A 15,600-nucleotide genomic window follows, 5' to 3' on the forward strand; every position below is an offset into this window, starting at 1 on the left:
AATATTGAAAATAGATAGCTAAAATAGATATTAAAAATAGGGATAATAATAATATCATTTTCCTATAATTTAAACATATATGAAAAGAGGAGAATCAATAGTATAATTATATGGTGAAGCAATAAATTATTAGGAAATTATTACTAAGGTGAGGTTAATTGACGGTTTAGGCATTAATGTGATGGGTTTTAACTTCCAAGTTTAGATTTTGCAGCTGAGAGAGAAAGATGGTAAGACTCACTTTGTTAAAAAAGAAAAAAAAGAAATGGCGCGGAAATCGAAATGAGAGCGACATGAGGAGAGCAATTTGCAGTAATATGATAAGATTAGCAGCACCTGTCACCCCACTTGCGTGGACTGTGGGTCTGCCTTCAGTGCCTTGTTTTGGTTTCTTTGGTGGAAGATAACATAGCATGCTGTGGTCACTGCGAACTGCGATTGTTGTGTGTGTCTGTTTTGCGTAATGAATGGAACCCTATTCATCAATCACCGGATTCCACCTAATATAATCCCGTGTTGATGTTGGTGTTGGTGTTGCAGCTATGTCATGTCCAACAACATTTCTTCCCTTCCCTTCCCTTTCTCTCTCTTCGCCACAACTCTAGGGTTTCCCTTTTCAATCCAATCTCTTCACGCATTCCATTCCAACCATTCACCTTTCGTACAAACGTAAGCTCTTGCCTGCCCATTTGTTCAAGTTTGCTTTTTGACAAAATTTGTAAACTAAAGTATTGTTTTTGTTGAATTTAATTAGATTAAAATTTTATCTAATTACTTAATTGGATTGTGAGTTTTTTTTTTAATTATTATTAAGAGATTTCGTTTAATGGTTGGATTGATTTGTGAAATGGGTAGTTGGTTTGCAGGGTTTACTTAGTTTTCTTTATTATTATTATTATTATTATTATTATTATTATTATTATTCTGACCTGAATAATTTCTCCATTCTAGAAATGGAGATTTTTGTGTTCTGGTCATGGATGTATTTCATCAGAAACTAATGGTTCTGAGTTCAACGAAGATAAATTGTCAGAAGATTTGGTGAATTTAAAGGTGACCGGTCCAAAGACTTGAAAAAAGATTGGCTTGCATCACTCTTTACGGTATTAATTTCATTTGTTTATTCAAGTTTCTTGGAGATAATATTCAGTGTATACAATGAAATTATTGATTTGCTATCCCGTAGTTTCTATCTTTAGCTTTGAAGGTTTGAAGGTGTGGCCCTTAGTAAATTCTGATTTATTATATTCTCTATACCTTGCTGTAAGAGTAAACGGTAAAAGTTAATCCGAAGGTCCTATTGCAGGCTGCAACTGCAATTGGGGTATGTAATTTAAAACTGAAACATCCTGCGCGCTGACGAGGGCGGGGAGTGATCGCCGGTGCGAAAGGACATGGACAAAGGAGCGGCTCTTGGTAGGCTTCCAGCGACAGGGGTACATGAATGAATCGAATCAACACCCGAAAGAGAGAGATTCCAGAGACTGTACTGGTATGAGACGGTACAGTTGAGAATAACTTATAAGAATTAATTGGTACTACCTATACTAACAAGATGTATCTACTTTTCGGTAGCCCGGAACGGAAGAACTCTATAGTTAAGCGTGCTTGACCTGGGGCAATTCTTGGATGGGTGACTTCCTGAGAAGTTTTCCCGGGAAGTGTGCGAGGGAGGACAAAACACGCTGAAAAGTCTCGTGTTAGTGTGTGGGGACAGTCGTTGATCCTTGCAAGTTGCCAGGCGTTACAGTGGTATCAGAGCAGGGCCTCTCTTCCAGTACGGTGTAGTTCGAGGACGAACCAGGCGGAAGCTGGTGGGCATGTAACATCCTGGGCGCTGACGAGGGCGGGGAGTGATCGCCGGTGCGAAAGGGCATGGACAAAGGAGCGGCTCCTTGCAGGCTTCCAGCGAAAGGGGTACTGAATGAATCGAATCAACACCCGAAAGAGAGGGATCCCAGAGACTGTGTTGGTATGGGACGGTACAGTTGGGAATAACTTATAAGAATTAATTGGTACTACCTATACTAACAAGATGCATCTACTTTTCGGTAACCCGGAACGGAAGAACTCCATAGTTAAACGTGCTTGACCTGGGGCAATTCTGGGATGGGTGACCTCCTGGGAAGTTTTCCCGGGAAGTGTGCGAGTGAGGACAAAACACGCTGAAAAGTCTCGTGTTAGTGTGTGGGGACAGTCGTTGATCCTTGCAAGTTGCCAGGCGTTACAGTGGTATCAGAGGAGAGCCTTTCTTCCAGTATGGTGTGGTTCGAGGACAAACCAAGCGGAAGCTGGTGGGCATGTGGGACGGTACAGTTGGGAATAGCTTATAAGAATTAATTGGTACTACCTATACTAACAAGATGCATCTACTTTTCGGTAGCCCGGATCGGAAGAACTCCATAGTTAAGCGTGCTTGACCTGGGGCAATTCTGGGATGGGTGACCTTCTGGGAAGTTTTCCCGGGAAGTGTGCGAGGTAGGACAAAACACGTTAAAAAGTCTCGTGTTAGTGTGTGGGGACAGTCGTTGATCCTTGCAAGTTGCCAGGCGTTACAAAAACCATCTCTCTCTCTCTCTCATGTTATTCATATATAATTATTATTATTTTTACTTTTTTGGTTTTTTTTTAATCCCGCGACACGTTTTCTATTTACCTTCTCTAGCTTTACATTAAGATTATTTTAAAGAACCTTGGGATACATCACCCCAAAAGCTAGCTCAAAGGGTGGGGTGTCCAAGGCCTTATAAACTTCACATTAGTTGCACATACAACCAATGTGAGACTATATATCTCAACACGCCCCAATGTGGGACTATATATCTCAACACGCCCCCTCACACAAGAGCCCATTGGGCTTGAAGAGTGGATGATGCAACAGGCCCAACCTACCTGTGCTAAGAAATTCCACAAGAGAAAGTGGGGGGGGCGAGGCTCTGATACCATGTAAAGAACCTTGAGATACACCACTCCAAAAGCTAGTTCAAAGGGTGGGAGTGTCCAAGGTCTTGTAAACTCCACATTAGTTGCACATACAATCAATGTGAGATTATATATCTTAGCACGCCCCTTGTGGGACTATATATCTCAACAATTATCTCATCCCATTTTAAGTCAACAACGAAAAATGATCAAGTTATTTTCCTTTATTTTTTTCCATCATGTGCTTGATGAAGCAAAACATTGCCCCGTAATGCCAAAATTATTCTAAGCAGTGACCAAATGGGGAGACTTCACTCTGGGTAGAAGCACCGTAACAAAATCTAAGAATTGATCAATCTGATCCATTCATAACTTCTCATCAAATATGTATCAGATGAAAACTTTGGAAGAATATCCACAAGCTATTTGACATTTTAACTATTTTCTCCCACAAAAGGGGTTGGATATGCTACTTCAATTGACTGAGGAAGGTCCTTAACCCAATCACTCCTAAATTTAAAGTTCCAATAGAAAAAGTGCTTAGCTTTCTATAACAAATGAAGGTTTCAAGGAAGTAGTCATGGAAAGAAATCATAGTTATCAAATAACCCTTGAAAATGCTGTAGCGGTACAGCACAACAGTGAATTTTCAAAAGAAGTTAGGTTGGAGGCAGAGGTGGAGCCGGGGGCTAGCGTGGCCATGTCTTATCTGAATTTCAAAAGATCGATGCTTATAAATTTCAACCAATGGGAAACTGTCTAAAGAAGCTGTTCATTTCATGAGATGATTTCCTTATTATACTAATGGGCTAGCGAGTTTGCAGTTGTTCTTTATTATGTATGAAAAACTTCGCCGGCATGGTGAAAAAAATAAAAAATTCTTAATCTGAACAAAATTACATGCAATGCAAGACAGATTGAGTTAAACAAATCATTTTCCCAATGAAAGACTTTAGACCTTATCAATAGTACCAAAGATTTGCTTCTACGTGAGTGAGTGTTAGTGACTTTATTCTTCCCCACTTCCCTTTTCTGCTAATTATTTTCTCTTACATGATACTGCATTCCAAAATCTACTATAAACTAATAGGCCTTTGCAAAGATGGAGCGGAATAACAATAATGCTAGAAGGAAAAAGGGCGGGCTAGTTACAATGTCCTTTATCTTTGCTAAGTTTCGGAAATAAACTCTAGTCATCTATATTCGAATGTAAAACATAGTTCGCTCCTTCTAGCATTAATCTAAATATAATGCTTTGAACGTGAAAACCTTAGATTTGTTGGGCTGCAGCTATTGAAGTTTGCAAAAAGTTAGCTGTCGTTGGTTTAAATGACAACATGTTAAGCTACTTGATGGAAGAGCTTCATCTTCCACAAACAAAAGTGGTGAAGACACTCACAACTTTGGTGGAACTTCAAAACATTATATTTAGAAGGAAGGGGCGAAGCGAAGCAGTGGTAAAATTGTTCCTTCATGACTGAAAGGTCATAAGTTCGAATTCAGGAAACAGCCTCTTTGCAACTATGCAAGGGTAAGATTGCGTACAAGGATTTCCTCCACTCCACACTTGTTAGTCGGGTTTCACGGGGAGTATATTTATTTTTTATTTTTTTTTAATGCTAGAAGGAGGGAGCTGTATTTTACATTCCAATATAGATGACTAGAGTTTCTTCTTGAAACTTACCAAAGATAAAAAAAGGCATTGTAACCAGCCTGCCCTTTTTGGGTGAAACAACTTCTTGGGTGGACAATCCTCTTCCCGACCACTTGGGAATGCTGTCTTGGGTGGAATTGATTTCGTCATCGAGGGTGGACAGGTTCAGTACTGGGATGAGCTTGCAAGACAGATTGAGTTAAACAAATCATTTTCCCAGTGAAAGACTTTTGGACCTTATCAATAGTACCAAAGATTTGCTTCTACGTGAGTGAGTGTTAGTGACTTTATTCTTCCCCACTTCCCTTTTCAGCTAATTATTTTCTCTTACATGATACTGCATTCCAAAATCTACTATAAACTAATAGGCCTTTGCAAAGATAGCGCGGAATAACAATAATGCTAGAAGGAAAAAGGGCGGGCTAGTTACAATGCCCTTTATCTTTAGTAAGTTTAGGAAATAAACTCTAGTCATCTATATTCGAATGTAAAACATAGCTCGCTCCTTCTAGCATTAATCTAAATATAATGCTTTGAACGTGAAAACCTTAGATTTGTTGGGCTGCAGCTATTGAAGTTTACAAAAAGTTAGCTGTCGTTGGTTTAAATGACAACATGTTAAGCTAGTTGATGAAAGAGCTTCATCTTCCACAAACAAAAGTGGTGAAGACGCTCACAACTTTGGTGGAACTTCAAAACATTATATTTAGAAGGAAGGAGGCAAACCGAAGCAGTGGTAAAACTGTTCTTTCATGACTGAAAGGTCATGGGTTCGAATTCAGAAAACAGCCTCTTTGCAACTATGCAAGGGTAAGAATTTAGGGGTGCTAAACAAACCAGGGGCCTTTGGCTCGAATTGTGAAAGCTTGAGCTTACATGTCTAAAATTGGTTGTTGGCACAGGATTAGACTTTTATAAAAGCTCGTTTAATAAAATGGCCTCAGGTTCCAATTCAAAAGCTCGGCCTTAAAGCCTCTCAGGCTGGCCTAGTATATTATTTTTTATTTATATTTTATATTTTTTATACTACTTGTAATAGCCATCTCTTTCTCCTTAATCCATTTCACCCTATTTTATTGGTTAAACACACTTTTTGAATGATTTTGTTCTATATTATGTTGTTTAGATATAAATTGAATTTATGAATATTTATGGAATTACTAGGGTTGTTGATTGTATATTCTGTTTGGATAAATTTTTGTTGTCTTATTTTTTTAAACAGGCTAAACAAGGCTTTTATTTGTTGTAAATAAGTCAGGCCGCAGGCCGATAGTTATATTTATAATAGGTAACAGGCTTGGTCAGGCTGACACATTTAAACACAGGCTTAGCCTTTTAAGACCAAAGTTCGGCTCGGCTCGGCCCGTTAACACCCCTAGGTAAGATTGCGTACAAGGATTTCCTCCACTCCACACTTGCTAGTCGGGTTTAACGGGGAGTATATTTATTTTTTATTTTTTTTTAATGCTAGAAGGAGGGACCTGTATTTTACATTCGAATATAGATGACTAGAGTTTCTTCTTGAATCTTACCAAAGATAAAAAAGGCATTGTAACCAGCCTGCCCTTTTTGGGTGAAACAACTTCTTGGGTGGACAATCCTCTTCCCGACCACTTGGGGATGCTGTCTTGGATGGAATTGATTTCGTCATCGAGGGTGGACAGGTTCAGTACTGGGATGAGCTTGCAAGGAACCTTTGCTACAGCAAGAAAGTATACTTAACTGCTGCTCCACAATGTGTTTTTCCTGATGCTTGCCTTGGAACTGCTCTCGATACAGGCTTATTTGACTATGTTTGGGTTCAATTTTTCTGAAAGCGTCTTGGAGAATTGCAGATAATCTTACTATTTTTTGTATATTTTTATCTCATATTTCCATAATTACTTGAATCAGGAGTTTGTAAGTGCTTTGACAAGTTTGATATTAGTATATCTCTATCGGATTCAATTTCTACGTTGTTGGGCACTCATAATCTGATTTTGGAATTAAAGTTTGCTATAGCTAAGATTACTTGTCTCCCTATTAAGCATTAACATTCATGTTGCCACGGAGATTTCTTTTATAACTCTGATATAGGTAATCCAAGTGGGAGATTATTAGAATTTTATTTTATATGGACTAACTTGTATCGTTTTTTTTTTTTTTTTTGAAACAAACTTATATCGTTATTAATTTACTTTAATTTGTTGATCATTACTATTATTAAAAATTGTTTCAATGGTCGTATTTGTGAGTTTTGTTTATGTGGTGCAAAATCCCCAACAAAATTGGTTTAGCCTCTTGAGCACTGCATTTAGATTTGCGGCTAACACATAGTCAGACCTCATTCAGGCTTCGTTGCTTGTTCTAAATCCCCGCGAAGGTTAGTTTAGCCTACTCAACACTGTTTTAAAAAATGGAAGCCTGACTCTCATCTCCAAGATTCCCAAAAATACAAGGCATGGAGCTCCTTCTATTAGTTGATGAAGTTATGTGGGTAATGTCCATACTTAAAAAAACTGGTTTCAATATTCAATTCAGTCTCAGATTATTCTAGCATGTTGTAGTAAAACACTACAACAAACTTGTCTAAAACAAGAAAAGGGAGAAGATCTTCGATTACATGGAATGTTTGCATATAAAGAACTTGGGAATTTTACATGTGTTTTAAGACTGTCAGACCAAATCCAATGCCGAGAAAAGTGGCCATAGAAATTCCAAATATACCAGCAAGAATGCCAGGCACAATTAGAGAGCTCCATCCTTTTGCAGTTGCCATTCCACATGCCGTTGTTGGGCCTCCAATATTAGCATTTGATGCAATAAGCAACAGCTTCAAGTCAAAGCGAAAAAGTCTTCCCAGTCCAAGGATTATAGCAAGATGGACTGCTATCTGAACAAAAGCAAATAGAAAAATACTAGGTGCTGTGTTGATGACACTCCATATGCTCCCACTTGCACCTATCACCGCAAAGAATACCTATTCCTCACAAGAGGCAAAAACCATAAACTTGTCATTTTATGTATTTATCGGATACATATCTGGTTTGTTACTTGACCATGGGGCAATGGTAGTTAAGATTTCAAAAAACAAAATGAAGAGGGAAACAATACTGTGTCCAGAACTAGACGTTGTTTTTAATCTAAATAATTTGTCTCAAATAATCCATAAATATCCTTACTTAGATTTACAAGGTTTTTATTGTAATTCAAAATGTTAAATAAAATACTTTAATATTTTTTAATAACTGCCTCCACCATTTTCTCCCCTAGCGCCTCCTTTATTCTCATTGTTAATATCCTTTATTTTTTCTATTCACTTCCCCACTATAATCACACATTCACATCACACCCTTCTCTAATTTTCTTAAAAGAAAAAAGAACATCTCAAATTACTTAAATTTCGTGCTTTTTCTTTTTTGTATCTTTCTTATCTTTGGTGAATACACAAAAACTTATTTCCTCTTACAGTCTTAATAGTAAGGGAAAAAGCCTGCCTATGATGAATACCAACCAACCTGCATGAGAATAAGGGCCATAGCCTCACCAGAGGGTGCAAGAGAAGCAAATGGTTTGGGAAATACAGTTGCCAAAATTACGGCAATTGCTGTTACCATAGGCAGGGTGCCCCCTTGGATTCCAAAATACCCTGTAAGAAAGGTGGCAACCTTGCAGATGGCAAAGGCCACAGCAAGAGAAGTAGCCATAGGTAGCATTGGAAGTTTGCTACCAGACTCAGATGTGGTAGTCATTCCATCATCTGACAAAAGATAAAATAAAATTCACAGTCAGGTGTAATCTGTGAAACACAGATGCACATCATTCAATTCTTGCTGCCATATCTTGTAGCATAGAAGCATTGCAAAACAATAAATGCTTCACAACAGTAAGTTTATATTTCAAGTCACGTAATAATATATGTGCTAACTATTCATATTATAATCAAAATAGAACTTTAGCTACCGTTTACTGATGTTGAGGCCTCTGGAGGCACTATAGACCCCAAAACAAACAATGTTGAAAAATACACTGTACAAATAACATTATCCGCAGCTAAGCCGGCAGTAAAAATTGACGGGGAAACACCAAGGGCATCAGATATGGCAACGTAGTTGACAGCTGCACAATAAGTGGGGAGAAATTTTATCAAAGTAAAACCGTGTCTGACTTGAAGAAACAAATATTTCCAGCAATATTAATAAAGAGCTGTAAGAAGTAAAAGAGAGTTACCTCCACCAATATGTCTTCCCATGAGAGCAGCTGCTATCTTCCAACTATCCTGACCAAGTGATCGCATTGGAACAAGTAGATATGCTACTACTGTTCCAACTATAGTTGCAACTGTCATGAAAATGCAGGAAAAAAAAAAGGTCACTATAATCTGAAAAAACAGAGAAAATGAACAATAAAACTCTGACAGATTACTTTCGAAAGTAGCATTTGTAACTTGCATCCGAAGATGAATTGGCATGAGATGTAACAGGATCTAGCAACTTAGAGATCAGAACTATATTTGTTTAAATTTAATGATCCCTTCATAAACAATACATTTCTTCCCTCATGATCCAAATTCAATCATCATTGGACTATTATTAAGTTAACATTACAAATTAAAAGAGTTGAAAGGCAAGAGAAGTGTTACATGAACCCAACAAGAAAGCCAAGAGAAGTGTGCCAGTAGATTTGATGACGCGGCGCAAGTCAGCCCTGAAGAGAAGCAAGGGAACAGCGAGAGGGAGCAGAAAGCGCATAACAACATCGTAGGCGCCAGCTTCAACGGAAACAATCCCCAAATTACTTGCTGCAAGTCCCACCAAAACGCTCACAAGAGTACCACTCAACGTGCTTCCAATCTTGGTTCTTTCTGACCTTGCAATAATAATACATCCAATCCCATAAAACAAAACTCAACGCAATTAATTTTGTTAACAAATAAGTAAAAAGTGAAGAGAAAAAAAAGTGAAAAGCAGAGGAAAAGGGAACAGGTACCAGATTCCAAAAGCAGCGGCGGCGAAGAGAGCGGTCCAGTTGCCCCATGCGTCGTGAGGAGAAATGAGAGGGACATTCAAGTTCAAGTTGGGTAAGATTGCCGATGCAACCAACGAACCAGAAGAAGAAGAAGATCGGTTGGATAAATGAAACTGAAAGGGTCGGGTTTTCAATTTCAGCGTCGAAGTCAGAGGCAGAAGCTTTTGGCGGGAAAATGAATGCTGTTGCAACGGTTGGGAATGAGAACCTCCAACCTGAAAAATACCTGAAGCCATTTTTGTGTAGTCACTGGAACAGCAACAAGAAGAAAAAGAAGAAGAAGAAGAAGAAGAAGAGAACACGATCAAGGTTGGATCTCAGATTCTGGAGTTGACTATAACGTTGATTATCCTGTAATAATTCAAATCCTCATAATCATAAATCTGTGTCACATAATTTATTGTCCCGTGGTACGCATTCCAATTGTTAACAATTTAAAAGGGTTTATTGGAGAAGAGTGTGTTTGTTCTCCTTCTCTCTCTTAACTCTTGTGTTTTTTTTTATTAATTATTCAAATAATTGTACATAATAATGATGTCATCTTCTATAGTGATAAGCTATTGCTTCAAGCAACTATATTTCACTAGTTTTTATTTACTCATATAAGAGACCAAATCTTTGCGCAATAAACATATATAAAAGAGCGGGTGAGTGGGTGGATTTTCTTATGTGAAAAAGTGATCGTGATTATGTTATTTAATTATTTTTTACATGAAAGAATCCACTCCTATTATGATATATGAACATTTTTTTTTAATTGCAAAGTTACACCATATTCCAAGTCTTGACGAAGACAAATAATAATATCCACAAACCACTTATCAAGAAAAACGATTGACACTGCAAACTAGTAATCAAGCATAATTCTTTTGAAGAAAGTGCTCCAATCTTTATCTACCAACTCTACCTACGTTTGGCATTATATTTATTATTTACCAACTATAGTTATATTTATAATACAAAAGAAATAAACTGCAAACATTTTAGGGACCACCAAATGAATTTTGTCCCTCTTCCGTATCTATTTCTCAAACTCTTAAGTAAACTCTAAGTTTAAACTGCAGGTTACCTTTAAAAATAAAGTATTTGAAATAAGGGATTTTTTTTTACCAAAATAGTAAAAATAATAATTTATCAAGTGAGGAGGATAGAAAATGATTTACCCATACTTTAAACGTATTTCGCCATGAGGTTGAACGGACCAACCCGTCGGGTGATAGTACATGGTAATCATACTACCCTTAAGTAGTATCTTGCTTGATATTCAAATTTTAATCCATCTCTCACTTCTAGGCAAAAAAAATAAATTAAAATATTACTTTTTAATAAATAATTATCAATAAGTTACTCTTTTGAATCTAATTACGAATACACTGCACTTATTTACCTCACAAAGCATTCACATCTAATTTAAATGTGACTCGTTTAGTATTGGTATGTGGCATAAAAAATTAACAATTTAACCATAAAATTTCAAAAAGTCATAACTTTTGACTCGGATATCAAAACTAGGTAATTTTTTTTATTCCATATGACTTTTCAAGATCTACGCAATGATATTTCATTTGACATATTTTATCTCTCACAAAGACAATTCAAATTTACAACAATAATACTATATGATCATTTAAAGCCATTTAAATCATAGTTATTAAAACCGGACCGACCCAGGAACCGGTAAACCGGTCATATAACCGGTCCGGTTGAAACAACGGACCGGCCATGCATGCGACCCGGTCCGACCCGGCCGGTTTTCATAAAAAACTGGTGACCCGGTCGATTAACCAGTGACCCAGCCCGGCCCAAAAAAAAAATTATAATGGACATATTTGAATATTTTTTGTTTATTGACTTACATAAGTTATGTACATACAACACTAATATTATCTCAATTATGTACTATACAAAAAATTTTGAATTAATTTATAGTTAGACATGTGCCTTTCTGAACCTAAAGCCTCGTATTGCGATCATTATATTTTTGTTTGATCTTTTATTAGATAATAATATGTGATTTATTAATTTTTATATCAAAATATTTGAACTTTTTATCATTTTTTTTAGATATTTGAGTATCTTTATAATTTTTTAATATAAATTATAAAATTACATATAATTACCGGGTCATGCGATTGAAGCAGTGACCCAGTATCTCGACCGGGTCAATGACCAGGCCGGTTTTAATAACATTGATTTAAATTATATATGCCTAAGAGAAAGAAAAGGACTAATCTATATCTATATATATTCTAAAGTTAAACCAAAGCAAACTCCCTTTGTGTTCACAATTGAAACCCTCCAAAATGCTGACGTGTCAAACTCTGATTCATGTTCAGCTGTGTGTTCACACTTGCATTAACATTTACCAAAAAATAAAAGAAAAAATCGTAATAATAACTTTTTATGAAAAAACGAAAATCAAAATGGATGATTAATGACCCACCATCATTAATTGTTGTATTGGAAAATGAAAAGTTTTTAAAAATTGCATTAGAAGATGAAAAATCAATTAATGATATTTGAAATTATACTACCTAAAAAAAACTTTTCAGTTCCTCCTCTCTCTCAAATACTCTTTTAAATACCAAATTTCTAAATGGCATCTTTATTTTTTCCAGCGCCTTTCTCAGCTCTGATTCTTCACCCAAACCCCAACCTTTCCTTTCCCTACATCCACTCTCATTCTATTTCTCATTTTCTTGAACATTAGTCATGGAGTCGGTTACCTCTTTCTAGCCAAAGAGGAAGCAAGTTTGGGTCTTTAGCAAAGAAGGGATCGGACTGAAATATTACTTGAAACAACTCCAACAACACCCTTTGAGAACCAAGGTCCCTCTTTTTCATTATTTACTGCATCTATCTCATTTTTAATTTCCCTTTGCATGGCTTTCTTTCCTTTCTTCTTTTTTTCATCCATTTTCAATGACCCGTTGTTTTGTTAGTCCTAAAAGAGCTACCTTTAATGGTTCACGTTATAGATTGGTTGTAGGTGCTAGCGACTAGCATCTTGGAAGAATTTATAAGAAACAGTCTAAAGGTCTAACCTTGCTCGAAAGTTAGAATCTATGGGTCACAAGCCTAAGTGTGCTTTGTGGGAGTGGTATGTAGATCAAGTACAAACTTTCTTAGCATATAATCAGTCTCCTCAAAATGTGGAAAAAGGATTTTTATAGTTCTTTCTCATTTTATGCTTATGTTCCAGGTGTATCAGTGAAAAAAACGCAAAAATGCATAATGGTGGAAAAGGAAAAGATCAAGGCTTTATAACGGTGAAAGCAATCAATCTACCATGAAACCAATATCATCAATGAAATTAGGGTTGAGAAGAAGAAGAACAGTTTGTGCGTATATTAGGTGGAAGATGAAGATATGAGTTACCCTCTTTTGGTTTTTTGATTTTGTAGCTTCCTATTTTTTTTCTTTTATTTGTATATGCACCATGCAATTGTGGCTTCATAATAACCAAAATGATATATTATAATAGATTCTTTCATTTTCTTATTTATTTTTTATTTTTTATTTTTTTTTTCCACCGAACATAATTACTAATATCCTTGGTATATCCAAAAAAAAATAATGAATTTTTTTATTTTTTGTATGGCTTTTATGATGTATCCTTTGTTTATCCTTTTTATTTTCTTTTTTTTCTCTAGCAAAATTAAACAATATTCAAAACTAATTCGGGAAAAGTTTCAAAATATTAATATTCTTTAAATGTGAATGAAATATTGAAATTCAAAAAATATCTCAAGGAAAATAACTTTTGAAATTGTGCAAATAACCTAAAATTTCTGTTTGTTTATTATTTCTATTTCTTTATATTTTCATTTTCTCAAGCTCTACTTTTGTAAAATTTAAGTTAAAATTTGAAATATTAATTTTATTGTTTAGTTTCAAATAAGAAAAGGTATAAAACAAAAAAAGAAGGAGAGAAAAACCCATGCAGCCCAAAAATACGATCCAAGTAATGCATCATATTGGATATCATTTGGAATTTCTATTGTAAACCTGAATGTGTTGAAAATTTCAAGGATTTCCTATTATAATTCTGATAGCGTGGAAAATTTCAAAGATAATTGTAGACGTTTTCAAAGGTAATTCTTTTGAAAATGATTTTCTGAAAGACACTAAATGAAAATGTATAAGTGATATTAAGAATTGCAGCGAGGTCACAACATGCGTTACGTATGGAACCAAAAAATCGATTGAAATTAGATACAATTAGTGGTATAAATCATGTCAGAAATGTCCATACTCAGTGTGTGAAGATTTTGAAAAATGGTATTGTAAAAAACTGCCAAAAATATTGGGATGATCTTATATATTATAAAGGTAAACCGTTTGTTGGAAACGTGTCGCGCTCTCCTTGAATTTCAGCTTTGTGTTCACACCTAAAGGAATTTGAAATGTTTCCTATTATAGTAACTTTTTTAAAAAAAATTTACCTAAGAGTAAGATGAGTTTTCCCTTCTATTCTTCCTGTCCATGCATAATTTGTTTCGCATTGTTGTTATTGTTCTTTAATTTATGTCTATTCTTTATAGATATTCTTACAATGATGATGAGTTGGATAGGGATGATACTGCTTTGACCCTCATAAAACCATCTTACATTTCTTCAAAGGATATTCGAAGTGTGCTAGATGTTAGACCAATGCAACCCAACAATGTAGTTTTAAAATAAAGGGTAGCTCAGTTGACAGCTGAGCTCCCAAGGGATTGCTTGGTGCAGGGATCAAACCCTGTCTCAAGCAGTTTCTTGAAAAATCTTTGGGGGGCAGAGGATAACCCAAAAATCTTCGATTGGAGGATTAGTCTCGTCCTTTCTCCGGTTGCGAAGCTTAGTGCACCCACTGTTATAATGAGAGGCTAGCCCAAACGGGCCGTACCCCGAGGGCATGGTGCCCGGAGAAGGTTGAATGGGGATACCTCCTGGCAGTGTACCAAAAAAATAATAATTTTTCTTTTAGGAATTTTTTCTTTCTTTTTTTGTGTGGGGAATTTTTCTTTAATTATCACTATTAATTTATCCTTCTATTTTTTTTCATTTTGTTTGTGCCTATTGTATAAGTGCCTAGCCTAATTCAATGTAATTAGACATTGAAAAGCTCTGTTTTGCATGCTCATATTTAGAATATGAAACAGAAGAGAAATTTGTGGCTCTTCAATTTCAAAATATAATATATGCATATGAAGCTTTTCATCTTCTAATTAAATTTATCATAATTAGCCTTGAAACCAACATCCTTTAAAAAAAAAGTGAATATTTCAGAATGCTTTTTTTTTAAAAATAAAACAATTCGAAAATATACTACAAAAAGAGAAAAGAATTTCGTACAAGTAATTTATTACAAAATATTTAACATAAACATTTTTAAAAATATTTAATCATTTTTTTATCATTAATATCATTTTTTTATGTTTAAAACCTCATTATTTTTTTAAATTTCGAAATTCAAACTCGATACATGTGGGAAAAGAGTTCAGCCTTAATTGGTGGCAAAAAAATTTATTTATATCCCACTACTGTTTTGAAATTCGAATTTTAAATTGATATAGGTGGAAAAATAGTTCAACATTTTTTAGTGGTAGATAGTTGTATTAATAACTCAATACTTTCTACATGGAAATTGTTAAGTATATTTAAAATATTTATTGGGAAATTTATTATTATGGTTAGGTTTAATATAAATAGTTGAAATTAAAAAATATAAAATTTAATCTACAAATCGAAATAAAATAGTTAGAGGTGACAAACTGGGCCGGCCCTCCTAACATATTTTTATAATTAAATTAAAATTTCATTCTTCTTCTTTTATCTGATTTTAATTTTTGTAAATACAAATTTGTAAAATTTCAAATACAAACGACACAAATCCTTGCAAAAAAAAATTATTTATTATTATTTTTTAAATCTGATTGTAATAAATAAAAGTCTATCTCTGAGATAAAATATAAAAACCTAAATGTGATTGTGGCGTATTTATTTTTTACATAACTCATCGAGTAGATAACTAT

At 35.1% G+C, this 15,600-nt stretch overlaps 1 protein-coding gene and 1 long non-coding RNA gene across 3 annotated transcripts; one reads left to right on the forward strand and one right to left on the reverse strand.

Annotated features, from left to right (window-relative positions):
* Positions 1-359: 359 nt before the first annotated feature.
* On the forward strand, positions 360-6,296 carry LOC133288305 (uncharacterized). Of its 2 annotated transcripts, XR_009748351.1 has the most exons (4): positions 360-669; positions 952-1,103; positions 1,307-5,955; positions 6,048-6,296. It is a non-coding gene; the product is annotated as an uncharacterized LOC133288305 (long non-coding RNA). The 2 variants fall into 2 exon arrangements; XR_009748350.1 differs by having other exon boundaries at positions 1,307-6,296.
* Positions 6,297-7,162: 866 nt separating this feature from the next.
* On the reverse strand, positions 7,163-9,819 carry LOC133288325 (uncharacterized). The gene is made up of 6 exons (XM_061486054.1): positions 9,545-9,819; positions 9,198-9,424; positions 8,786-8,896; positions 8,519-8,674; positions 8,074-8,315; positions 7,163-7,535 (listed from the first exon to the last, which is right to left on the reverse strand). The coding sequence occupies exons 1-6, from the start codon at positions 9,817-9,819 to the stop codon at positions 7,212-7,214; spliced, it is 1,335 nt and encodes a 444-aa protein (XP_061342038.1). The 3' UTR covers positions 7,163-7,211.
* Between the last annotated feature and the right edge of the window lie 5,781 nt (positions 9,820-15,600).

This window comes from Gastrolobium bilobum, unplaced genomic scaffold (genome assembly GCF_033153095.1).
Source record: "Gastrolobium bilobum isolate Gb01-03AN ecotype WA unplaced genomic scaffold, APGP_CSIRO_Gbil_v1 utg2831, whole genome shotgun sequence".
In the NCBI taxonomy this organism is placed as follows: domain Eukaryota; kingdom Viridiplantae; phylum Streptophyta; class Magnoliopsida; order Fabales; family Fabaceae; genus Gastrolobium; species Gastrolobium bilobum.